The 26,891-nt window shown below is 42.4% G+C and overlaps 1 protein-coding gene across 1 annotated transcript in view; it reads right to left on the bottom strand.

Annotated features, from left to right (window-relative positions):
• MSN (moesin) overlaps window positions 1–26,891 on the bottom strand; it is a 79,648-nt gene that overhangs the window by 3,168 nt on the left and 49,589 nt on the right. Inside the window, exons 2-11 of the mRNA XM_070291548.1 lie at window positions 23,503–23,586; window positions 11,841–11,936; window positions 10,232–10,506; window positions 8,841–8,924; window positions 7,989–8,135; window positions 6,470–6,566; window positions 4,611–4,774; window positions 1,909–2,039; window positions 1,488–1,648; window positions 204–296 (exon numbers count right to left, since the gene is read on the bottom strand). Coding sequence (XP_070147649.1) covers window positions 204–296; window positions 1,488–1,648; window positions 1,909–2,039; window positions 4,611–4,774; window positions 6,470–6,566; window positions 7,989–8,135; window positions 8,841–8,924; window positions 10,232–10,506; window positions 11,841–11,936; window positions 23,503–23,586 — 1,332 coding nt within the window. The remainder of the gene's footprint in view (window positions 1–203; window positions 297–1,487; window positions 1,649–1,908; window positions 2,040–4,610; window positions 4,775–6,469; window positions 6,567–7,988; window positions 8,136–8,840; window positions 8,925–10,231; window positions 10,507–11,840; window positions 11,937–23,502; window positions 23,587–26,891) is intronic.

The raw sequence follows: 26,891 nt of genomic DNA, 5'->3' as shown, positions 1-26,891 counted from the left end.
AGCTGTATAACAGGAGTAATTGTACCAAATTCCCTAGGGGTACTGGAGAATTCTGGGAAGTATTTGAGAGAGCCTTGAGCTCCTCCCATGATACACACTGTCAAGGAAGGATGGAAAAGTGACAAAACCCAAACCTAAGGAATCCAAGAACTTATGCATGATATCCCATCCCACACTGCTTAGTCCTGGGCATTATGTCTTACCTTCTGCTGCCATTCCACAGCCTCACTCTCCTTCTTTTGTCGGGCCATCTCCAGCTGGGAGATCCGAGCTGTCAGCTCTGCCATTTCCAAGGCCTATGGATCAATTGGAAGCTTATGAGAAGTGGGCCTTCTGGTCCCTAGGGCCCAAGTTTCTTCAACCCCAGATCCTCTGAGAACTAACAGGGAAGTTTCTGTTTCACTTGCATGCTGCTATGGAGACTTTTTTTTTACCGCACCTCCTCCAGGAAGCCCAGAGGGAACACTCTCATTCTCAGATCTACTATAGCACCCTATTAACTCCCTGCCTCGACTAGACTATGGACTTGAAAGCAAACAACGTGTCACTTCTGGTTCTTCTTTATGTCACTCTCTCCCCTCTCTTCTCTCTCCCACTGCAGAGTTAGGGCCTCAGTAAAGCTTTGGAGGTCACTGTGTCACTGCCTGAAGTGGCAGACCCTTTCCTGTTATCCTACAATGCTCAGGCCTCCACTAAGATCTCCTTATGACAAGTACAGGAATGACACTCAAGTGTCACAGAATGATATGACCAAGGAAATAAAGCTTTTGCATACCCTCACATCTTGGACAAATCTCCCAGAGGACATTTTCCCCCCAAAATTAGGTTTTAGTTTCCTGTACTCCCACTCCAAACAGTACAGGGTAAAAGCATATGTTAAGGAATTTGGGCCCTAGGTTCTTAAATTCTGAGTTACAGAACCCTTGGAAATCATGATGAAAGTACAGATGCTCACCCTCCTCCCCTATAAATAATGTATAGACATACAACTTTACACATGATTTTAGGGAGCAAACCCTTAAAAGAGAATCAGAAATGACTTCTCATTCTTAGTCACAATTGTGCGACCTATGCAAGTCTCTTCAACCTCTCTGAGCCCTAATTTCATTGCCTGGGCATATTATTCCACATGGGTTAACCCCATAGGATTATTAGGAAGAGGAAATAAGAAAGTAAGGAAAAGTGAAAAGTCGATCATATAGTTTGTAACACACATAGCTAGTCAATCAGGTGTGAATCCCTTCTTTCCTCCCTCTCTACTTTGTCAGGTCATCAGCTCAAGTCCCCACTTGCTAAGAAAAAGAATAAAAGTAAGGGTTAGGGAAGTGACTTCTCAGCTTGCTTCTGAAGGAGCTATCTGCTGGAAGCCTTCAGAGAGGTACTCTGCTAAAAAGAGCCAGATGTGCAAACAGAGGTAGCTGTGAATAGGTAGGTAGACAGAAGAGAAAATTCAGATCCCATAATCCCATCCCATTTTGTAGCTGTACCAATTGTTCCTGGGTCTTCTTCTGGTCCTGGGAGGCCTGCAACAGGGCCTCTTTGGCCTCTTCAGCTTCTTGACGTTCTTTGGCCAGTTTTTCAGCCTCACTCTCGGCACGCTTTCGCTCCTGTTCAAGTTCCAGAGCCCTGCGGGTCTGTTCTTCCAGTTCTGGGAAGAGAAGGAAGGGGAAAGGTGGTAAACAGTGCACAGATTAAGAAGGGACACCTAACTTCCTTCCTGGAAATGCTTCACCCTAGGCACAGATGGCAAAAAGCTCTAGGCACTCTTCCTTTTGCCTCATCATTCCTCTATTCTTTTAGCCATATCTTGAATATATGCCCTGAGTCTGCAGCTCAGACAGAAGGGTTTCCAGCTCACAGAGTCAGACTGTGGGAAAATCCGGTCTCCAAGATGACTCCAAGCCTCACCTTGTTGAGCCTTCTTAGTCTGTTCCTCGATTTGCTTCAGCTTCTCCATCAGTTCCTCCTTTTCCCGTTCAATCTTCTCCTTCTCCTTTTCTGCCATCTCACGTTTCTTCTTTTCATTTTCCAGCAGAGCACTAGGAAAGGGGAAAGAAGGAATGGAACAGGATATCAAGGCGACATGGAAGCCTTGGGATCCCCAAGACCTTCTGGCCCTGATCCCTCAGTCCCCACCCATCTAACATACTTGGGGCTTGTGAGGCAAGATCACTCTCCCTTCTCCCTATATTCTTGTACTCACATCATAGCCCCACATGGGCTGGTATGCTCAGAGCCCTGCCAGTTTGTCCCAGTATCAGGAGGTCCAACCTGGACTCCCAGCTCATCCACTACCCAGTGAGTAACCAGTGGGTGACCTTAGCTGCATCATTTCTTTGCTCTTGTTCTTAGTAATCCTGTGTAAGATGTGTAAGTCTTGCCCTGTCTACCTTATGGAGTTACAGAGTGAAAAGTTTTGACTGATACACTGTGCTTCAAGTCTGTTGATCTCTATGGCTAGGGCATTAGTCCTCTGCCCTGGGAAGTTCAGTTTTAGGCTCCTTTCTCTCAAAATTTGTTGTAAATCTAAATTAAGTATTGGCTTTTTCTTGCCTCAGCACCTCTTCCAGTAGTCCTTCTTTTCTCCCTTGGTTAGATGTCTTTTCTCTCAAAATAGTTGGCCCTATCCTTCTCCATAGCCCTCCACCCTGTTATTTTTCTCCATAGTACTTATCATATCACAGACTATAATATGCTTATCTGATCTCCCTGTCTCATCCCACTAGAATGACAGCTTCATGGGAGCAGAGCAGAGATTTCTGTCTTTTTTTCACTGCTCAATAAATATATATTGAGTGAATGAATGACACAGCATTGTGCCCTGAATAGTTATGCATATACTGTTTTTCCCCTTTCTTCTACTAGACTGTGAGGTCCTGCAGGGCAGGTTCCTGCCAGAACCAGTTCTGTAAACTGATCCTCATATCATTTTTTTTTCCAGAATAAATGTGAACCTTGGTGTCTAACCTCTCTTACATGGAGTCATTTTCCAGCCTACTAGATTAGAAGCTTCCTGAGATTCCAAACTCTTTATGATAGAGTATCTATTAGACCAGTGGTATCAAACCTTAATGTGTACAGGAATCACCTGGGGTCTTATTTTTTTTTAATAAATTATTGAGGTGATAATCATATTAATAATATAAAATTAATCATTTAAAGCAAATAATTCAGTGGCATTTAACACATGCACAATATTTCATCATGCCAAAGTAAAACCTCATACCTGGTGTTAAGAAGTTTCTCTATATCTCCCTTCCCTCCAGCCCTTGACAATCATCAATCTGTCATCTGTCTCAGTAGGTTTATCTATTCTGTATATTTCATATAAATGGAATAATACAATATAGGACCTTTTGTGTCTGGTTTCTTTCATTTAGCATAATGTTTTAGATATTCATTCACATTATAGTATGTATCAGTATTTTGTTTGTTTTAATGACTGAATAATATTTCATTGGATAGCTGAATAATTTGTTTATCCATTCATTCAGTGATGGACATTTGGGCTGTTTTCACCTTTTGGCTACTGTGTATTTCACAGCTACAAACACATGTGTGCCATCTGTTTAATCTGTTTGTGCCAACATGTTTGACCATCTGTTTTCAATTTTTTTTTTCATATATACTTAGGAGGGGAATTGTGGAGTTATACGATAATTCTACATTTAACTTTTTGAGGAACCATCAATTGTTTTCTAAAGCAGTTGAACAATTTTACATTCCCAACAGTGAAGAACATGAGTTTCAGTCTCTCCACACCCTTGCCAACAGCTGTTATTTTCTGTTTTCATTTATTATATCCATATTAGTGAGTATGAAATAGTACCTCACTGAGGTTTCAAATTGCATTTCCCTAATAACTAAGGGTATTTTCATGTGCCTGCTGGCCATTTACACATCTTCTTTGAAGAAATGGTTAACTAGGATCTTAAAATGCAGATTTTGAATCAGCACATTTGCGGTAGGTCTCAGATACTGCCTTCCTAAACAGCTTCAAAGTTGATGCTGATGCTGCTAAGCCTTGATGCACTTTGAGTAGCAAAGGGGGCATAGTGCAAAAGGGCTGGAAAAATCTGCTAGCTCTGTCTAATTCCACTCAAAAGATCCTATAGAGTCCAGGTTTAAATGTGCATGGAGCCTTTTGCTACTACCACTATACTGGTCAGATAGCCCAGAGTAACCCAGAGTCCACTTAGAAGAGCAATAGCATGAGGGCTATAGATAATAGGGAACTATGAAATGCCCCTCTCTCCTATGAACCTCTGAAATCCTAGGGTTCTAAATGCCTGATTCCTGGGGATGAGGATGTCTGAGACTTAAAGGAAAAGGTGTCATCCCTGTACAGCTCCCTTTCCCTCAGTACCAGGATGACTTCATTTCCTGCCTTTAGCCCCTCTCTCTTATGAACCTCTGAAATCCTAGGGTTCTAAATGCCTGATTCCTGGGGATGAGGATGTCTGAGGCTTAAAGGAAGAGGTGTCATCCCTGTACAGCTCCCTTTCCCCCAGTACCAGGATGACTTCAGGTCCTGCCTTTAGCAGCCTTGGCACCTTTGAAAAGCTTCCTTGTCATAGCTCCAGCCCCCACTTCAGTTTCATACCACCTACCGCTCCATCTGCTTCTGGTGCTTCTCCTCCCGGGCCTGTGCCTTCATCTGCTGTACTTCAATGGTGTCAGGCTTGCGACGGCGCATGTATAGCTCATGATTCCCCATGCACAGAGCCAAGATCCGTTTGTTAATCCGCAGCCGAGGAGCATAGAAAACAAAGTCCTGGTAGAAAACCAGCAGTCAGAAAGAGTGTAGAGGGAAAGATGAAAGTGGGCTTCTGCCTTCTGAAAAGCTAAGTTAAAAAGCACTGAAACAACCATATTACAGATGGGAAGACCAATTATCAGAGTGGTGAAGTGACTTGCCCAGGGTCAGATGGCAAGTTAGTGGCAGACCCAGGTCTAGAACCCAGGCTTCTTAACTCCAAAACTAGTGCTCTTCCTACCAAGCCACAATTTCTTTCAACATCTGCTTATGAAAAATCATCTTAAAATACCCTCAATCCAGTTGAAAGACAGAAACTGACTTCATCTGCTAATTAAATATCCTGCTGGGTCTCAGGACACTCTCTTAGAGGTACAATAATCTTTAGATAATACCTTGGTGAGTGTAGTATGAGTGGGCTGTACTGGTTCTATATCTTCTAAAAGCATATCTTAGAGCCAGTCCCTTCAATCCTATTTGGAATAAGGCAATGTATTTGTAAATACACATGAATATGTAAGTCTCCTGAACATCAATTATCCTGGTTGTTGTGTTTTAAATAAGCCCTTGGTCTCAGCTGGCTTTGTTACTTACCTTTCTGATGAAAGTTGAGCAAAACAGCAGTTAAAACACACACACACACACACACACACACACGAAAATCCAGTGAGCTGGAGTTTGTTACTACAAATATCACTGGACCACAGTCACCAGCTGATGGGCTAACCACCAGCTCTTCTGCCACTGAACCCAAACTGCTACCATCTCACATAGCTCGGGGTGCAGTAGAAGGAGCACAAGCTCTAGAGGTCAAACAACCTAGGTATAAATTCCAGCTCTACCATTTCAGCTGTATGATCTTGGGCAAATCACTCCATCCCTCTGAAACTCAATTTCATCACTTATAAAATAGGAATGCCATTACCTACCTGACAATATCACTGAGGGTTGAAGGAGACAATATATATATAAAGTTCTTAGCAGGGAAAGTTCAGAGACCTCAAAGCTAGAAGAAGGTTGAGACCTCATGAGAAGTGTCTAGTTAAGCATGGCCACTGGCCCTTGCTGGACATAGCACATCAAAAGAGGAGACTCTCACCACAGTTTTCTACCTTATTCCCAATCCCCAGTTTTTCAGTCTTGTCAGCCACAGGCAACTACATGTGGCAAGTGTGGCGATCATGTTAGAGGAATGACTGGACTGAAAGCATTCTTTTGTATTTGGATTGCTCTGGAGAAAAGTCTTAAGAGGACAGCAGCAAAGTTATAACAAAAAGAACAACATTTGGATCTGGACTTCTCCTGGCTCTCTCCTTTCTCCACAATTAGAGATAAATCAAGTACATGAACGATTTCTACTTTTTAAGCCTAGAGGCTTTAAAAGATAAGATGTACTACCCCAGAGCCTTGGGGAAGTAAAAAACAGTGGCTAACAGATAGAACTTAGACTGCCTGTGTTTCTCCCTAATCCATGCTTCTCCTAAGACACAGTTAGCAAGGTAGCACCAGTTACAGTATGCCTCCTGACCATATATTGATGTCAACATTCTTTTTCATTGCCAATCACTTTTTGTGCCTCCTATTCCCATCCACATACACAAAAATCCAGAGAAAGGAGAGAAATATACAATGACATGATTAGTTCTGGCATTATGTAGGCCTTGGCCAGTGTGACCATTACCTAGGCCTTGGCCAGTGGGAGAAGTCACTTACCGGGGCTTTTTTGTCAATGGGCTTGATGACAAATTTCTTATCATTGAAAGAGATGTTCCTGATTTCACTCCAGGGGAAGCCTATCTTAGGAGTCAGCCTGTAAAAATGGATACCAAAAGCATTAGGACAAACGCAAGGCAAGAAGGACATAGAGGGCTGGTGCTTTGCCCTCCCCACCACCAACTTCTCCCTTAAGGAGACAGATTAATTGCCAGCTCAGCTAGTATCATCACATGCCGCCAGGTCAGCTGCCAGCACTGAGAGTTCACAAAGGACATTCTGATACTATAATCAAAATATCCCTTGTCCCAACAACTAAGGTTTGCCTTATTTTTTGTTGAGGCATGGACCTTGTAACAATCTCTCAAAGAATCACCAGCCTTACTTCACTGGATTTCTTCTACTCAAGGTTGTAAAATCTAAGAGGACAGTAAATAATGAGTTCCAAGACTCAGAAATTACACAAAACAATAATATATTGATCTTTATACTCATCAAGAGAAAACCAAGGGAAAAAAATAAGCTAGTGAGATAAGCCTTTAGCAAGAGAGATTATAGGTCAAAAAATACTGAATCATCATATGAAGTGAGATTAATTACAAATCCTGACAAGGTGAGTTTTAAACCAGTGCTATCCAACAGAAATATAAATTATCACACATGCAATTTAAAATTTTCTAGTAGCCACATGTAAGTAAAAAGAAACAGAGTGGAATTAACTATAACAACAGTTCACTTAAACCAGTATATGCAAAATCCTATCATGTATTTTGAACATGTAAATATTCATGAAGATATAAATGAATATTTAAAATGCATTAATGAGACATTTTATATTGTTTTTTCACACTAAGTCTTCAATGTAGTTTATACTTATAGCACATCTCAATTCAGACCAGCCACATTTCAAGTGCTCAACAGCTACATGTGGCCAGAAGATATCACAGTGGACAGTGAAAGTCTAGTCAATGCCAAGATTCAGAGGCTTGAGGGAGGTTGTGTGATCATCTGGGCTGGTCTAATCTACGTAGAAAAAGAATGATACAGGTGGGACCCAGGAAGTAAAATCATATTTTGTCAAGTCCTAGGTGTCAAAGTAGCCCAAAAAAGTAAGCAAGCTGAGCAATATCATGTGATATCTTTTATATGTGGAATCTAAAAAGAAATAATACAAATGAACTTACTTACAAAACAGAAATAGATTCAGACTTAGAAAAGGAACTTATGGTTCTTAGAGGGGAAGGGCAGGGGAGAGGGATAGTTAGGGAGTTTGGCATGGACATATACATGCTGCTATGTTTGAAATGGATAACAAACAAGGACCTACTGTATGGAACATGGAGCTCTGCTCAATGTTATGTGGCATCCTGGATAGGAAAGGAGTTTGGGGGAGAATAAATACATGTACATATATGGCTGATTCCCTTCACTGCTCATTTGAAAGTATCACGACATTGTTTGTTAATTGGTTATACCCTAATACAAAATAAAAAGTTAAAAAGCGAGCTCTGAACTATACCTGTCATTCTGCTCATAGATGTTGAGACCCAGGGCATCCACCCCCAGCCATAGCTCTGAGCCTTTCTTGTTCTTGATGTTAAAGTAGTTCACACCATACATCTCCAGATCCTGGGCAATCTTCAGATACTCCAGGACAGCATCCTCCCTAAACAACAGAATGGAAGTCAGTGGCGGGGGGTGGGGTCGCGGGGGGCAGAAGAGGCAAGTAATAAGCGGAGGGAGCCTATGAATCAGACCCAGGGAGACAGAAAGCCTACTTGCTCTCCACTTCTGACAAGAATCTTGCCAAAAGGGGTTGAAAAGAGGATGGAAGGTGAGCAGATGATGGTTAACACAGCAAAACGTGACTTTTGCCAAAACATGTTCATAGGAGCCTAAGGTCTGAGATTCCCAAGGGGAATAAAGGCAGGCTGACTCTTGCTGACCTCTGGCATATTAGCTATCACAGAAGCCTCTTACACAGGCACATTATTAGCAGAGCCCAAATGAGATGGTGATGACAAAATGAAAAGATTCGTTCTTCAATTAGACATCTCCCAAATGGTATGCCATGTTCATAAAGATCCTTCCTCATTTCATTCTTGAAGAGGGGCCCCTTGTGGCTCAGAAACTCCCTAGGGGAGGAAATCTCAGGATCCCCTGATCTGGGCTATCAGCTCCCATCATCCACAAAAAGCACAGTTTTATAATGGTGCTGATTTGCCTTCCATTTCTAATTACATCTTGTAAACTGCATTTCTGTCTCTTTCCAACATCCTCCAGTGTTCCTAGCCTCTGCTTCTTTCCCACTGAACCAACTCTTATTCTCCTTGCAAGGGCATAGAGTCCACAGTTCCTAGGGTAGGCTTACCTGAGCATGCCCCGGTGCTCCTCATGCCACACCTGGATCCTTTCCTCCCACTGGTCCTTGTTAAGCTTGTGCTGCTCCAGGACTCTGGAAAGACAATGTGGGGTTAGTTACACCAGAAGCAGACTGAAATTACAGCAGGAGGTATTAACTAGACACAGGGAAGTGCCTGAGGGGTATGAGACATACAGAATGGGTGACCAAGAAGGACAGTGGGAACATCTTCCTTTGTACCTTTAACCAGAAAATCCAATAAGGTGCTGTGGTCACCAAGCAAAGCAGTAACATATCAACTGTGCTGATTTGTGAGACTAAGAGGAGAAATTGGCCTCATGGAGGCATGCATACTCTCTCCTAGATCTCTGTGGGGCCAATAGTTTGCATTTGTGAGACTACTGCTCAGGGATAAGATATAGCCTGTGGCTATGGAAGTGAGAACTGAGTTCAAATGGTTTAGGGAAAAAACTAACAGGTTCAACTGTTATTATCTGTAAAATGGGCCCAGTTGTAATTATATCATAACAATAACTCTCAGATCTACTAGATCATAAACAAGGCTTGCTTTAAATATGCTATTTCAGACATTATAGCAGTGACTGATTTATGTAGAGTGCCAGGGCACAACCACTATCCCTAATACCTTCAGGTGATTTGTACATTTGCTATAGCTCCACTGCGATGGAGGTTACTGGAATGAAGCATGTTTTCCTTCCAATTTAAAAGCCTATATAAAACAGTGATTGGATGCAGTAGGGTTAAAAAAAAAATCAAGAGACTAGGGTTCCAGGTTGCCACAAATGAGCTGTGGGAGATTCAGCAGGTCAGAGTGAATACCTCTGCATCTCTGTTTCCTTAGCCAGGAAATAAGGATTATGCCTGCCTTATTCATTCTGTGTGTTGCGATGCTAAAATAAAAATAATTAGAATTTGAGAATGTTCAGTTTTGAAGTTTACAAAAGGAGAAATCTCTGTATACTGGGTATCAATATTAAAAGACTGTTTTGAGCTCCCCATGTCCCTGGTTTAAGTATTTCTCACTCCAATGAACCTCTGATACAAGAAGTCTAAATCAGTGAAAAGGATCAAGAAATTGGAACTGGGGCAAGGAGAAGCAATTCATCTCTGGTTCTCAATATAAGCACCTGTTTCCACAGTAATGAAGTTCTATAATAGGCAAACAGAGGAGGGAAAAAAGTGTTTTATTTTGAGAACCAGAGAAATAAGAACAGAGTATGGTGCCATACGCAAGTATATCTGTCTGAGCATCATAACATGGTCTTCAGACAGACCTTAGTGGAGAGGGACAGATGTGGCAACCCTTGTATAATAAGAATCAATCAGCTTTGGGCCACAGCTCACTCTGACCAGGGCAGATCACCAGGACACCACCTTACCTCTGTGGCAGCAACTTGTCCCCAGCCAAGTAGCCAGACTTGTGGACTTCCTTATTGAAGTCACCATACTTGGACTGGACAGCATAGGAGGCCAGCAACACAGCAGTCTCAGGTGGGCAGTAAATATCATCATTGAGAATGCCCTCCTTCACTTGCAGGAAGAATAGTCGCTGTGTGATGTCCTGGATCAACTCTTCAGATACATCCTCAGGGTAGAACTTGGCCCGGAACTTGAAAAGCAGAGGGCTTTCCTTCCGCACATCCTGGGCAGTCACCTAGGAGCAGCAAGGGGTTATGTGCTTTCAAAAAACAGATTTTAGGGGTAGGGGAGTGGCTGTAGGGTGGGGAGAAGACACTGGAAAGTCATCAATTTGGATAATCCCAAAGAGTTGGGTAACAATTCTGGTAATTCAGAAAAGAGACATATTACTTTCATTGGGGACCCAAGCCCACATCCATAATTGCCTCCTATTGGGAATTTCTTCTTATAATAACTTAACACCTGCTGATAGTCATAAGCCCTTAAGCCATCATCAGACAATATATCCAACTGCCCCTACATTCTGAGGGTAGGTTTAAGAAACTCCTCTTTTAAGACTCTCCTCCAACTCCATAAATCAACAAAGACTAGGATGTATGACTGAGGTCTGGGAATTGATTAGACAAGAGGACAAATCAGATTGTCTTTTGAAGCCTGAAATTGGCTACTAATGGTTCCACATTTTCCCAGCAAAAGTCTCCACTCTTTGGGTAAAGAAGAATCTGCCAGCAAAAGGTAGGGCACTCACCCTCTAGACACAATCAGGAAAATAAGCCATAGGACTGTATGGAGACCTCCAAGGACAAAGTCAGACAGTTTGAGGATGATGAGCTGGAGAACTGCCATGTTCCTGCAGAGATGCTGCTGGGATGTGGAGAGTTTGAATGGACCTATACTTAAACCTTGGTGGCTCAGACAGTAAAGCGTCTGCCTACAATGTGGGAGACCTGGGCTCAATCCCTGGGTTGGGAAGATCTCCTGGAGAAGGAAATGGCAACCCACTCCAGTATTCTTGCCTAGAAAATCCCATTGACAGAGGAGCCTGGTGGACTACAGTTCATGGAGTCGCAAAGAGTCAGACACGACTGAGCGACTTCACTTTCACTATACTTAAACCGTCTCACTTGGGGTTCAACTGAGAAAATTAAGAAAGAAGGACACATCTTTATGGGGTGCAGGCATAAGTTAACAGGCAAGAAAATAGACAAGATAAGATTATGAGACTTTCAAGATTCTTTCCAGTTCAATAGTCTGTGACTCTCTAACAAATTTCCTAAAGCCCTTGAGTTTGGAAAGGAAAAAAAGGATACCTCCTCTAGAAGAACTACTGATAGCTATGATCCATAAGTGGGCCCCATCCTCCTTGGATACTGGCCATTCTCACTGTTACAAATCCAAATAGAGACAGAGCAAGAGCTCTGCCCTTATTCTGATCTAGCGGTTGAGAGACCACCCAGTGAAAAATGGAGCCCTACATGCCCTAGATTTGCCAGCTTGCACATTTTACACTCCTGAGCAAAGTCTAGTAGAAGAGTGGATTCCGAATGTGGCAGTGGAGTAAGCAATTACCTTCTTATTGAGTTTCAGCCAAGTAGAGAAACCCTTAGTGTCCTGGTACTGCAGACCAAAAAACCAAACTTCCCTCAGGCCGATAGTTTTCACCACCTGAAAGGCAAAACAGAAAACAATCATTGATTGAGTGCCTACCCTGTGCCAGGCACAGAGGAGACAAATGTGGAGCCCATGTGGTCCCTGACCTTAAAGGATATAAGGCACCCAGGTCTGGAAATAAAATACACTTGGGCCGTAGCTAAGAAATAATGTCAACATCTCTCTGCACCAAATACTTCTGCTGAGGTATGGACTAGATCAATTATAAGCACTACCACATACCAATAACTTGATATCCATTATCTCCTTGAATTTTCACAATAGCCCTATGATATAATTACAACTGGGCCCATTTTACAGATAAATAAAACAAAGGTTCAGTTAGTGAGTAGCAGAGTCAGGATTGTTTGTCTCCAAACCCATTCAAATTCAGTGCTTTTTGCCAACACCATCCCACTCAGTTATGCCATGCAGCTCCATACTCCCAGGATAGGGTAAAGGCTAAAGGTAGAAACTGTTGGTTGAACTCCTGAATTGTGTTCTCCTGGACTCCTTCTTTATGTTTAGCAACTAGGAGTAATGCCCATACCCTTCAGGCTAAGTCCTACTTACAATGCCCAAAGAAAAAAATGTACTGTGGTATCTATAGACCCCAAACCTGTGCTGCGCTTAGAGGCTAAGATGCTTATTTTCAGCCCTGATTAGAGCTCAGTCATGATTCTGCTTTACTACTCACACAGGTTGACAGTAGGAATGAGTATAGTAGCTGAAGGGCCCCATGATGTTTAGCTACTGGGCATTTTGACTGAGCAGGGGGCAGGAGAGGAAAGACAGCCAGGAAAAGATAGACATGGTCTGTTTTCCAGTCCATGACATTAGCATGTAAATAGTTCTGGCTGCTGACTCAACCCTAGCATGCCCACCACTGGGGACAGAGGTAATAAAGCCATATCCTAATGAGGCATCAAGGAGTCTTCTTTATATTTTCTTCTACTGGGGTGGGAGGGGGAATTTGAGGTGAAGAAATTTACCTGGAATTAGAAACAAGTAGCAGGGACCCAGCGTTGCTAATGTCTTTCCCTGTAGATGAATCATTATCTCTCCCTCAAAACAGATAGATATGTACATGCACAAATACACACTGCACTGTATGTATCCACAAAGTTTCTACTATGCATCCAAGGCCAGGCCAGACCCATAGTCACTCCCAGAGCTTACAATCTAGAGCTTCAGAGGCCTCAAGGAAAAAGAGCATGTTTATTAAGTACCTATTATGTGCCAGGTACCAAATACTGAAAAATCATGAGATAGTTATTATTTCCCTTTTATAAATGAGGAAAATAAGGCTTAGAGAGCAATCTGTCTAAAACCATAGAATCTAGACTAGAATCGTAATTATATGACTCTAAAACCTATACCCTTTTTCTCGTTTGCTATCTCCTAAGGCCAAGGGTTCAAAAGAGCTTAGAAGCTCTGGGGTTCCCAAATGACTAACTGCCTTGTCTCTCTTTTGGCCCAGATATCCCAGCCAGAAAATGAAATTTGACTACCTCTGCATCTACATATAGCTCCTGGCTTTCCCACTAGGTTCGGTCAACAATCACTTTGGAGAGAAGCCATATTGCCAAGATATTAACTTTCATTGCTCACCAAGGTGTTCATGATGATTACACTCCCCTTTCATAGCTTGAATCAGGTATCAAGAAACCTGAGTGGAAGTCTCACTTCTGTCTCCCACTTGCTGTGTGATGTTAAGGCAATACATTTCCTTCTCTGGGCCTCAGTTTCCTCATCTATCTAGCTTCCCCATCTACTATGAGTGGTGTGGCTTAAATGACTTCTTTATGCTCTCAAGTTCTACCAATCTACTAATTAAGGTATTTGTAAATGACCAAGAAATACAGCCCCATTTCCCACATACCTTTTGACAACTTGGGTAACAAGGAACATGCTTAGAAAAAAATAAATGAGGGAAGGTGTACTATATGAGGAAAGATCAAGACTTCCAGGATTTGATGGAAAGGTGAGTCTCTGAGTCTAAGTCAATAGGCATTACCATCAGGTTTTAGATGGAGAATAGAAAGTAGTCATGGTAAAATGTGACAGTGACTTTCTTTCTTTTTTTTTTTTTTTTGCAGAGGATAAAGGGAGAGGATGTGGATAGGAAAGATTTTTTTAAGCACCTCTTACATCCTATATCTAAGATCAGTTCAGTTCAGTCACTCAGTCATGTCCGACTCTTTGCGACCCCATGAATCGCAACACGCCAGGCCTCCCTGTCTATTACCAACTCCTGGAGTTCACCCAAACTCATGTCCATCAAGTCGGTGATGCCATCCAGCCGTCTCATCCTCTGTCATTCACTTTTCCTCCTGCCCCCAATCCCTCCCAGCATCAGAGTCTTTTCCAATGAGTCAGCTCTTTGCATGAAGTGGCCAAATTACTGGAGCTTCAGCTTTAGCATCATTCCCTTCAAAGAACACCCAGGGCTGATCTTCAGAATGGATTGGTTGTATCTCCTTGCAGTCTAAGGGACTCTCAGAAGTCTTCTCCAACACCACAGTTCAAAAGCATCAATTCTTCGTTGCTCAGCTTTCTTCACAGTCCAACTCTCACATCCATACATGACCACTGGAAATATCTAAGATAGGGCCTAATTAATGGTTTTCCACAAGGCTGCAGAACATAGTGTGTACAGGTGCAACTGGTGTAAAGAAATAAGCTCCAAGAAACAATGCAGCCCCAGGATAGAAAAAGACCCACTGAAGATGTTAAAAATGGACCATTAGGACAGGATGCTAGGTCATGGCAGGGCAGACTGGGAACAGAACTAGTAGGGTAGCAACTGGCTTTTGCCTGTACCAGCGGCCCAGGTGTAGAAACTCAAGAGACACCATAATTAAAAGGAAGTGAGGCAGGCACAGATCACACAGTCAGTTCCACAGGTCTCAGGAGTGAGTTCCTTAGCCTCTATTTATACCATGTTTCCTGCTTCACTAGTGGGATGGTTAGGAGTATGATGAGAGGAGGATCATGGGAGCTAAAATAATTCCAGGATCTAGAGTATCTCTGAAGATAATGTAATAGCTAAAGTGATATCAAAAGAAAAGGTATCAGGATCAGCAGGGCATTTTAATCTCTCTGAGCACTGCCTCTTCCCTATGAACACAAAGAAATTAGATGAATATAAATGCTCTACTTCCTTAGACTGTAGGCTTGGAGAGAGAGTGATGTCTCTTAGCCTCCACTGAAGTCCCAAAGTAAGGAAGTGAGTATGTTGGGTGAAGGAAATACGGTCCAAAGTCAGAACTGAAACTGAAAAAGAACAAAGGATAAAACAGATGACTCATGGACCCCAGGCTGTAAGGAAATCTCCAATTAAGGTCCACAGGGTGCTGGAATCATTTGATCAAGCAACTCTTGGCCCCATTTTCAAATCCTAAAATATGGAATGAGGCCAAGCTTAGCTTGCTTTAAGCTTTGCCTCCAGATGAGAACTTACTTCAGAGGAAAGAGAAACCTCATTTTCTAGTGGGAAAGAGTATCTAGGTACTGGTTCTGGGAAAACATCTGTGGCTCCAATGAGCAGGTTCATTACCATTCCACTCTGAGAAGTGGCTGCATCTCTAAGAAAAAAATTCTTTCTTTGCTCCCTTTGATTTCAGACAGCAAGCTTATCTGGCCTGAGCTAGTATTTCTCAAGGCTGCCATGGAAGATATTTTTAAGCCACAGAAGATAATGAATGCATATACCCAGGGGTTGGGGGTAGGGTTGGAAGTGTCAGAATACAAGGAGATAGCTGGCTGTAAATTATAATTTCTTTGAAGCCTGAAGGTTTAATCTTAATCATTTGTGCAAAATTTACTGTTTACTCCTTAAATATCTATATTTTAATAATAAAATAGATATCTACAAGTACAACTGGTGTTCCAAGATACTAAATCACATTCAGTCTACAGGTCTGTGAACCTCTTGGAACCTGGCACATTCACCTAGAGGGGGCTAGGACTTTAGTTTGCAAAATACTGGCTGTGGATTATATTCAGCCACATAATACCCCCAAAACAGACTGGAGCATTACAGGATTCAAGCAGCATAAACTAAAAAACTGGGGTCCAATGAGGGAAATAGACTTGCCTCTCAGAAAATTGTCACTAATTACCAGAAGCATCATAAGTAAGAAAGAACTCTGTTAGCCTCTTTTTGCATGTGAAGGCTACTTATATCTGAGATCTGGGGAGGGCAGAGGAGATTAGGCCAATTCCAGAACCCAAAGCCCCCTCCCCATATTCTCTATGCATCTATCTGAATAAATAAACTAGTGACATAATCAGTCACTTCAGAAGCCAAGAGCAGGATAGGGAAGCAAGGCTTGAGCCTTAAGTGCATGAGACATTATGTGCAAAACCGCTGCTGTTGCTAAGTTGTTTCAGCTGTGTCCAACTCTGTGCGACCCCATAGATGGCAGCCTACCAGGCTCCCCCTGGGATTCTCCAGGCAAGAACATTGGAGTGGATTGCCATTTCCTTCTCCAATGCATGAAAGTGAAAAGTGAAACTGAAGTCGCTCAGTCGTGTCTGAATCTTAGCGAACCCATGGACTACAGCCTACTAGGCTCCTCCGCCCATGGGATTTTCCAGGCAAGAGTACTAGAGTGGGTTGCCATTGCCTTCTCCAATGCAAAATTGCACCAATGCCCAAATACCCGAGGCCATTACAGGCTTGGCAGCAGCTGTATCAATCACCTGCTGCTGCTGCTAAGTCGCTTCAGTTGTGTCCAACTCTGTGCAACCCCATAGATGGCAGCCTACCAGGCTCCTCTGTCCCTGGGATTCTCCAGGCAAGAATACTGGAGTGGGTTGCCATTTCCCTCTCCAATGCATCAATCACCTACCTGAAAGCAAATCAGTGCACAACTGGGAAGTTCCAGGAGGGGCTGTCACCATCTCTGCTTCTGTTACCCTACAATGACTGTGCCCAAGTGGCCACCTACTCTATAACACAGAGCACATTCATCTAGGGTTCTAAGCATAGGGACCAAACTTTGCTTTTAGAATGGAAACAGGCAAAGAAAGGGGAAGTCACAGAGGACACAGCTGACAAAAGGTACTGGGAAAATTGCAAATGCTATGTGCCTTATTCAAACCACTATACTATGTCCCAGCTATCTGACCTTAAACAGGTCTTTTCCTCTCTCCAAGTCTCAGTTCCTCATCTATAAGATGGAGATACAACTATTACAATAACAGATATTAGGTATTTTATAAAATAAAAATGGAAAAAGGAGGATTGCTGTCTTCAATGCAGAGTCTACAAATCCTAAGAACTTCACTGAGCCAGAAAAGCCTCTTGATTTCATGGCTCCATTATCTGAACTCCCAGGGGAAATTCCACCCACTTATTTAGCTCTTAATAAGAACAAGCAACATTAGAATGCCTGCTCTGCACCAGGCACTTTACTTATTCGAGGATTAAATAAGACTACAAAATCTCTAAAATTGTGTGATTACTATTTTACTGAGAAAAGTAAAGTCCTAAGAGGCTAAACGAACCATCCAAGGTCACACAGCTTAACAGCCGGACAGAATTTGAACCCAAGCTGACTCTAAATCCCATGCTCTATATACCACCTCTATGTACAACCTGAGTCTCAAGGATGTTTTTTCATTCAACATGAGAGGAGAGTTGCATGTATTTTTCTGTTTCCAAAGGTGAGTAACTCCAAGTTCCTTAAGGACAGAGATGGTATCTGATAGGTCTAGAGATCCTTCTCAAGACACAGTAGACCTTCAGTCAATATTGAATCAGTCAATGAATAGATAAATGAATGGATGGATGCTCTGAGATTTCACTTCTTTTCCACAGCTTAAAACCTTAAGTGGAGGGGACAGGTAGAGCTAGACTAGAGCTAGAGCTTAGAGACCATGGCTGAGGAGGAGACAAGTAGGGGGTTCTTAAAGTGGAACTTACGGCACCTAGGTATTCACGAGCCCTTGGAAGAACCTCAGGTTTTAGAAGTAGGGCTAAGTAACAAAAATTGCTATAGAAAAATGCTCTCTCTCTCCTCCCTAGATGTTCTCACTCCTCCACACTCACAAGAGACAAAGGCAAGTGGGAAGAACTATGGGCCCCATTTCCCTTTCCCACCATGCCTTGGGCCTCTTCAAGCTATGGAGTCCCATTGTTGCCTGTTATTTATCACTGGTGCCAAGGAGTGTGCTTCATCTCCAGTCAGCTTCCTCTCTGGTCATCAGCCAGACAACTGCTGGATTCCAGGATGGCCCCAAAGCTTTTGTCAGTCCCTCCCAAGGAGTCCAGCCCCTCCATCCTAGACCCCTGATCTCCCTGAAAGAAGGTTAAACATAATAGACTTCCTCCCTTATGCCTCATCAAGTAGGAGAGAGGGAAAAGATCAAATCCCCCAGTGGCCTGTGAACATGGACAGGTCTGAGGATTCCCGTCCAGACTTGCCTTGGCCCTGAGAATGCCAGATGCTCAATTCTGTGTCAGAGTTCAAATCTTTTTGTCCAGTACTTTTCACCTATGGGGTCCCAGCTTTGTTCCTTCTGACATCACAGAACATGACTGCCCCTTCCTTCCAATGATAGCCTCTCAGTGACCTCAAGACAGAGAATACATATCCTCTTGAGTATTCTTTGAGCCAAACAGGCTCATTCACCCCAGTGTAGCACAGTAGGGAAAAGTATTGTTTTATTTACAGTCAGAACTATAATTTAAACTCCACATTACAATTTACTAACTATATAACCTAGAGTGTGTTCTTTCACTTCTTATAGGCAGGGTCACTGCAAGGTTTAAAACACCGTGCCAAAGTTAGTCCATAGTAGGTACTCACTAAATGATTTTTCTCAAAACACTGATCTTCCTGGTTGGGAAATCATGAACTTCACAGTTTCCTCCCTTTCCTCTCTCCAACCATACAAAAGATCCAAGTTTCTCAAGGGCTTTTCTAGGGAAGCAGTAGATTTCAGAACTAGCACACCAATCCAGCCAAGAATCCCTACCATATGGGCTTCCCTCAGAACCACATCCACAGTACGCAAACCAAACAAACACTAACAAAGAATTGCCTGGTCTTGTGGCTTTTTGAAGTTAATAAACTTCTTTGTTCAAGGATTTTTCTACCCTAGTCTCTAAATTATACATTCCTCACCCTCCACAGTTACCCCATTCAATGCAAATGGACAAAGACCCCAGTGTTGAAGGCAGAGGATGGTGTCATTTACTTGAAAGAAATTAGGCATAGAACCAGATCTCTGGGAATGAGTCTGGGCAGAGGTCTAGGGAACCTCTGGTTCCCAGCTGGACTATAAAATTCACATTGGCTCATACTCTCCTCTCTACAGCTGCTACTCAGAATGATATTGCTGTCTGAAGCAAAGGGCCCAACAGCCTACCTATGGTATGGACACCGTCTCCTTTTTGTCCCAGGGACAGTAAGAAGCCTATACAGGAAAAGTTGTCCCTGATGTCAGGTAGTTTTGCCCTCCCCACTCCCTGGTATATGCCAACTGCAAATCATAATCAAGTGAAGCATTTCCCTCCTTTTTACAGAAAGGGGTCATCTGAAATCGAAATAGTGGGGTTAGAAATGGGAAATAACAAATATGGATTACAGAAATAAGTGCCATAAATTTCTGAGATCACCAGATTTGAGGTATCAGACACTGTACAGACGGGAAAATTGAAGCCCAAAGAGGGAAAGGTTTGTATAAGGTATCAGGAGAATTAGTGGTAGAGCCAGCCATAAGGCCCAAAATTTCTATCTAGTGCCCTTTCTAGTTCACTAGGCTATCCCTGTATAGACTTTCCAACATAAAACCTGCATGCAAAGAGAGAAGGCAAAACCTTAATATAATCAAAATGCAATGTCATATTCAAGATTAGCATTGTAATCACTTGTGAACTATATGAATGCTAGCACATTAATTGTAGTAAATGTGTGTTTAAATGTTCCTCTAATTTGTACTTTCTCAAACTAAATATCAATGAATACCTTTCAACATTTGAAATAAAACAAACTCCAGAGAAGAAGCAAGTTCCAGCTAAATCCAAAGTTAAATAGGCTGAGGATCTTCAAGCCAATCTCTCAACTCTATCTGCTTAATGAGACAAGAAGTGTCATGGCATTTGAGTGAAAGTGAAAGTGAAAGCTATCATTTATTACATCTCTACTATATGTCAGATGCTTCACATAACACTTAATTCTCTATATGCACTTTCTTATAGTCTTTCTCACTTATTTCTAATTTATCCTTTTGAATTTTATATATCCTTGCAAGCCACTGGGTAGCCACTGGGTACCAAGTGAGATACAAATAATAGACCCTTTCATAATCTCACAAAAAGCCTGTGAGGTAAACATTAGATGCATTTTGGTTGAGGGGTGGGGTGCGGGGCACAGTGGGGGGTGGGGATGAGACTACTAACCCAAAAAGGTTCAATAATTTTCCCAAGACATAGCTAATAATATGAAGATTTTTGTTTCCTCATCTGTAAAATGGGGCCAGTACTAATCTCTGCACTCATAGGGCTTTGTGATAGTCAAGTGATATGGTATACAAAATGCCTGGCATAATACCTGACACACAGGAAGCCCTGGAAAAATGTTAACTTTCATCTGTATTAGTCATAGACAGCAATTTTCCTACTCTACCATATGACATCAGGGACTCAGGAGACATGCCCAAACTGTCTCACATTTCTAGCCATATTTTCCTTCTTTTTATATAGAGATCTGAATGGAAAACAGCCCTGTACGGTCTCCATCTCCATCCTCTTCCCTCACCAGTCAGATGTATTCATAGTAATGCAATGATCTTCAGTGAGTTCAGGTCAGTTGCTCAGTCGTGTCCGACTCTTTGCCACCCCATGAATCGCAGCACGCCAGGCCTCCCTGTCCATCACCAACTCCCAGAGTTCATTCAAACTCATGTCCATCGAGTCAGTGATGTCATCCAGCCATCTTATCCTCTGTCGTCCCCTTCTCCTCCTGCCCCCAATCCTGCCAGCATCAGAGTCTTTTCCAATGAGTCAACTCTTCACATGAGGTGGCCAAAGTACTGGAGTTTCAGCTTTAGCATCATTCCTTCCAAAGAAATCCCAGGGCTGATCTCCTTCAGAATGGACTGGTTGGATCTCCTTGCAGTCCAAGGAACTCACAAGAGTCTTCTCCAACACCACAGTTCAAAAGCATCAACACTTCGGCATTCAGCTTTCTTCACATTCCAACTCTCACATGCATACATGACCACAGGAAAAACCATAGCTTTGACTAGACGGACCTTTGTTGGCAAAGTAAAGTCTCTGCTTTTCAATATGCTATCTAGCTTGGTCATAACTTTTCTTCCAAGGAGTAAGTGTCTTTTAATTTCATAGCTGCAATCACCATCTGCAGTGATTTTGGAGCCCCCAAAAATAAAGTCTGACACCGTTTCCACTGTTTTCCCATCTATTTGCCATGAAGTGATGGGACCAGATGCCATGATCTTCGTTTTTTGAATGTTGAGCTTTAAGCCAACTTTTTCACTCTCCTCTTTCACTTTCATCAAGAGGCTTTTTAGTTCCTCTTCACTTTCTGCCATAAGGGTAGTGTCATCTGCATATCTGAGGTGATTGATATTTCTCCCAGCAATCTTGATTCCAGTTTGTTCTTCTTCCAGCCCAGCATTTCTCATGATGTTCTCTACATAAAAGTTAAATAAGCAGGGTGACAATATACAGCCTTGATGTACTCCTTTTCCTATTTGGAACCAGTCTGTTGTTCCATGTCCAGTTCTAACTGTTGCTTCCTGACCTGCATACAGATTTCTCAAGAGGCCAGTCAGGTGGTCTGGTATTCCCATCTCTTTCAGAATTTTCCACAGTGTACTGTGATCCACACAGTCAAAGGCTTTGGCATAGTCAATAAAGCAGAAATAGATGTTTTTCTGGAACTCTCTTGCTTTTTTGGTGATCCAGCGGATGTTGGCAGTTTGATCTCTGGTTCCTCTGCCTTTTCTAAAACCAGCTTGGACATCTGGAAGTTCACAGTTCATGTATTGCTGAAGCCTGACTTGGAGAATTTTGAGCACTACTTTACTAGCGTGTGAGATGAGTGCAATTATGCAGTAGTTTGAGCATTCTTTGGCATTGCCTTTCTTTGGGATTGGAATGAAAACTAACCTTTTACAGTCCTGTGGCCACTGCTGAGTTTTCCAAATTTGCTGGCATACTGAGAGCAGCACTTTCACAGCATCATCTTTCAGGATTTGAAATAGCTCAACTGGCATTCCATCACCTCCACTAGCTTTGTTCATAGCGATGCTTTCTAAGGCCCACTTGACTTCATATTCCAGGATGTCTGGCTCTAGGTGAGTGATCACACCATCGTGTTATCTTGGTTGTGGAAATCTTTTTTGCACAGTTCTTCTATGTATTCTTGCCACCTCCTCTTAATATCTTCTGCTTCTGTTAGGTCCATACTATTTCTGTCCTTTATAGTGCCCATGTTTGCATGAAATGTTCCCTTTGTATCTCTAATTTTCTTGAAGAGATCTCTAGTCTTTCCCATACTGTTGTTTTCCTCTATTTCTTTCCACTATTCAAATAAGAATGATCTTATTTGAATATAATCTCTTTCCTCCTTTCCCTTCACAAGTATGGGTAAGCTCTCAGACAGCAGAAGTACACGGAGATCAAAGGAGAAAGGGAAGCAGGAGGGCATGGAAAATCCATGAAGGGGATATGTGGTCCCAACATCCAGGACAATGTCATACTCTCACCTCACCAGAGGCTGGTGTGGAAATAGGATAATGGCCTGTCTGGAGGGATTCCAGTCTCTGGAAGTGAGAGCCCAATTTTCAGTCCTGGAATTCTGGTCACAAAAGGCACATTCCTCTGTCCCCTGGAGAGTCTTTGATGCTGATAGATTCTACGGCCCCCACCTGGCTGTTATATAGCACATCCTTTCTGACAATGGTGATTCACAACTAAGGGATATTCTTTGGATTATAGATGGGGATGACTACTTCAGTATTATCTCCATGTCAGGATTATAGGAGCTGAGGTATCCTCTTATTGCATTTCTCACCCACTGTGATATCTTAAGTCCCAATATTCCTTGAGGGAAATGTACATAGGGCACACTACTACAGGAAGAATATGTTGGTTTCCTTCTACTGGGAAGAAAAACCAAGTGACAGAAGCCATGTTGTACAGTGACAAGAATATGGGGTTCAAATCCCAGGCAGATACCAGCGGAGAGCAATAAAATCATTTAATTTCTGAGCCTCATCATTAAAACAGAAGAGATCACTTACATCTTTCAGAGTTGAGAGAAGGGATCTGCCTGCTGGCATTTTTAAAGTCTCTAGCACAGTTTTACCCTACTTGCTTCTCTTTTCTCCCATGTTTAGCCCCAAGGATAGGACTGATTGGGGCCATCCAAGATATAGGCTGCCAGAGTTAAAATTTGCCTACTTCATTAAGGCTGCGGTCAGCCTTTGTTTTGACCTCTCCTGGAGGAGTGAGTAGGAGAAGAAATTCCTCAAAAGTGGGCATTATAGTGGAAGCTATTGGGAGAAGTGGGAGGCTAAGAAGCAATAAGTCCTCCCTTACCTGGTCAAACAGCTGCTTGCCAGTGGTGTTGGGCTGGATGGCAAACTCCAGCTCAGCGTCCATGGTGGTCACACGCACATTGATCTAGGATGAGATCAAAGGAGATAAGTCAGTTGTTTGACTCGATGCTCAGCAGAGCCTGGGATAAGTCTCTGTCCAACTACAGGAGAAGAAACTAAGGTGTAGGAACCTATGGAATTTAGATACTGGTATGAAGGAAGGGGGACCATTAAAACAAACAGTAACCTAGCCCTCTGCTCCCAACCAGTTTACTGAAGACAAACCCCCACACTGCTACAAGGCAGTGCTTATCAAGGGGCAAACAAATGAATGCAAGTAAACCTACTATCAAAAGGAAACAAATGTTGGCTATACTTCTTCCAGGAAGCCTTCCCCACCTACATGAGGCAGCTCCAAGCCCACAGCATTCTTTCCCCACCTCTGATCAATAGCCTGGATTATCTACAGCACTGGTCTTCATAGAGGCAAGTTAAGAGCAGGATAAAGAACACTGGATTCCAAGCCTAGCGCCATAACTAGCTTACTCTAAAACCTTGAATAAATCTTATCCCATTCCTGAGCCTTAGTTCCCTTCACCTGTGTAACAGCAGGAATGCAGGAGATGGAGTTTGTCAATTATACTAGGCAATCTCCAACAGCCGTTTCAGTGCTGATGTCTATGGTTCTATATACTGACTTGCATCATTAACACTTCCTGTATGTATGTCTCATTGGTCTTCCTAGGCACAAGAGAGGAAAGGGCCTTCAACAGAGATAGGTGTTAGCAGGACAGAAGTGCTACCAAAGCCATGTAAGCAGAGGGAAAAGGGACAGCGACAGGCCCAGATGGAAACACACAGTATTTCATACGTACTAGAAAAAGTACCCTCTACTCTTAGGAATAGATCACCTAGCCAAAGTCAACGATAGCTGATATTTCATCAGTAGAGATAGGATTCTTTGGCTGAAAACTTGGCAGCAGTGGTAATAGTATTACAGTAACAATAAGCAGCAGCTTTCATGCATGAAGACTTACTACTCACTAGGCATTTTATACGTACTATCCCAATAATCATAATTATCCTGTGAAACAGGATTATCTCCACATTGGGCATGAATACTTAGAGATTTGTCTAAAGTTACATTGCTAGTAAGTGGGGAAGACAGGGTTTGAATTCAGATCTAAGTCCAAGTCTCACAATTTAAGCCAACATGTCAAACCCCTCTTACATCAAAGTGTAAAATATCTCCATTAAAAGAAACCAAAGATTAAGTTTTTTAATTTATTTTTTAACTGAAGGATAATTGGTTTACAGAATTTTGTTGTTTTCTGTCAGATCTCAACATGAATCAGCCATATATCTCCTCCCTTTCGAACCTCCGAAGATTAAGTTTTTTAATATAAATTTATTTATTTTAATTAGAGGTTAATTACTTTACAATATTGTATTGGTTTTGCCATACATCAACATGAATCCGCCACGGGTATACACGTGTTCCCCATCCTGAACCCCCCTCCCTCCTCCCTCTCCGTACCATCCCTCTGGGTCATCCCAGGACACCAGCCCCAAGTATTTTAGTTGTTGGACATTTTGCTTAGGTAACCTATATGATATAGCCACATGATGGCTTGTTACATGGTCAAATAAAATATTCATAATGATTATTTCATGCCCACATAAAACACTTCAGTAATATTAAGAAAGAGTAAGCAACAAGATTTCATGAGCTCAATTTTGTAAAAAGTATTCAAAAGAGATTATTGGAACCATACCCAAGTGTTAGTCAGTCTTGGTTTTTGGGTAGTGATCTTATGAGTGCATCCTCTCTTCTTTAAACTGAAAAGAAAACTAATCTACATTTCCAGGATGCTCACATATTACTTATTCTATTGGGGTAGAATAAAAGTAGAATTGTCAAAGATACAAATCCCCATGGAGTAGCTAAAACATTAAGCCTTATCAGTCTTTAATACCTATGGGCTTTTCCTGAGCACAGGGGTCAGCTAGTGGGGAAGAGGGTGCCAGACAGCAATTTTGCCAGCTAAACAATTCTGATGAGGACCAGGCCTGGGGAACAATTTCGTAAATAAATCTCACCAGGGAGTCAAGGAGGAAATCTATTTCAGGATTGACAATGGGACAGGAAAGGCCATGAAGACAGGGACAAGTAAGGCAAGTACCCCAGTGGGAGACAGCAGGCAAGATTAGCCACTTTGACTCAGTGTTACCTAGGCTTTCTGCCAATTCAGTGACCTCCATATAATGGACCCTCATAAGGTAGGGAGAATGAGTGAGGCCCAGTGGACTAGAATTTGGCTTCAATTCAGTTTAGTTCAGTCGCTCAGTTATGTTCAACTCTTTGCGACCCCATGAACTGCAGCCAGGCCTCCTTGTCCATCACAAACTCCTGGAATCTACCCAAACTCTTGCCCATTGAGTCGGTGATACCATCCAACCATCTCATCCTCTGTTGTCCCCTTCTCCTCCTGCCCTCAATCTTTCCCAACATCAGAATCTTTTCAAATGAGTCAGCTCTTCACATAAAGTGGCCAAAATATTGGAGTTTCAGCTTCAACATCAGTCCCTCCAATGAACACCCAGGACTGATTTCCTTTAGGATAGACTGGTTGGATCCCCTTGCAGTCCAAGGGATTCTCAAGAGTCTTCTCCAACACCACAGTTCAAAAGCATCAATTCTTCTGTACTCAGCTTTCTTGACAGTCCAACTCTCACATCCATACATCCATACTCTCACATTCATATTCGCTTCCATATCTAGCCTTAAATCACACTTGAGCTGAGTTAGGGGAGCCCTCAAAATACGAATGACTTGGCAGATAAGAAGTAGAAAAGGGACAATAGCCCTTCTAGTATATTGAGAAATTTCATTCTCATTTTGAGACTTCTATCTCAATTCGAGTTACCTCTCTAGTATCTAGGGACTTCCCTGGTGGCTCAGACAGTAAAGCGTCTGTCTACAGTTTGAGAGACCTGGGTTCAATCCTTGGGTTGGGAAAATTCCCTGGAGAAGGAAATGGCAACCCACTCCAGTACTCTTGCCTTGAAAATCCCATGGACGGAGGAGCTTGGTGCAGGCTACTACCCATGGGGTTGCAAAGAGTTGGGCATGACTGAGTGACTTAACTTTCACTTTCTCTAGTATCTAAGACTCAATGGGTACTCACAAGATATTGGCTAAATGAACAGTATTAAGTAAGGAGATATAAGAGATAGCTATAGCATAGTATACAGACTCAGAGGTGGGAACATTTTACATCTTGACTTTTTTGTGCTACGGACCTTTCTGAGCAGTATGGTGAGGTCTATGGATTGACTTCTCAGAAATTTGTAAATGCATGAAATAAAGTAGATATAAAGAGACCAATT

The sequence above is a fragment of the Ovis canadensis genome, chromosome X (genome assembly GCF_042477335.2).
Source record: "Ovis canadensis isolate MfBH-ARS-UI-01 breed Bighorn chromosome X, ARS-UI_OviCan_v2, whole genome shotgun sequence".
Classification (NCBI taxonomy): domain Eukaryota; kingdom Metazoa; phylum Chordata; class Mammalia; order Artiodactyla; family Bovidae; genus Ovis; species Ovis canadensis.
This window is presented reverse-complemented; position numbering and strand designations above follow the sequence as displayed.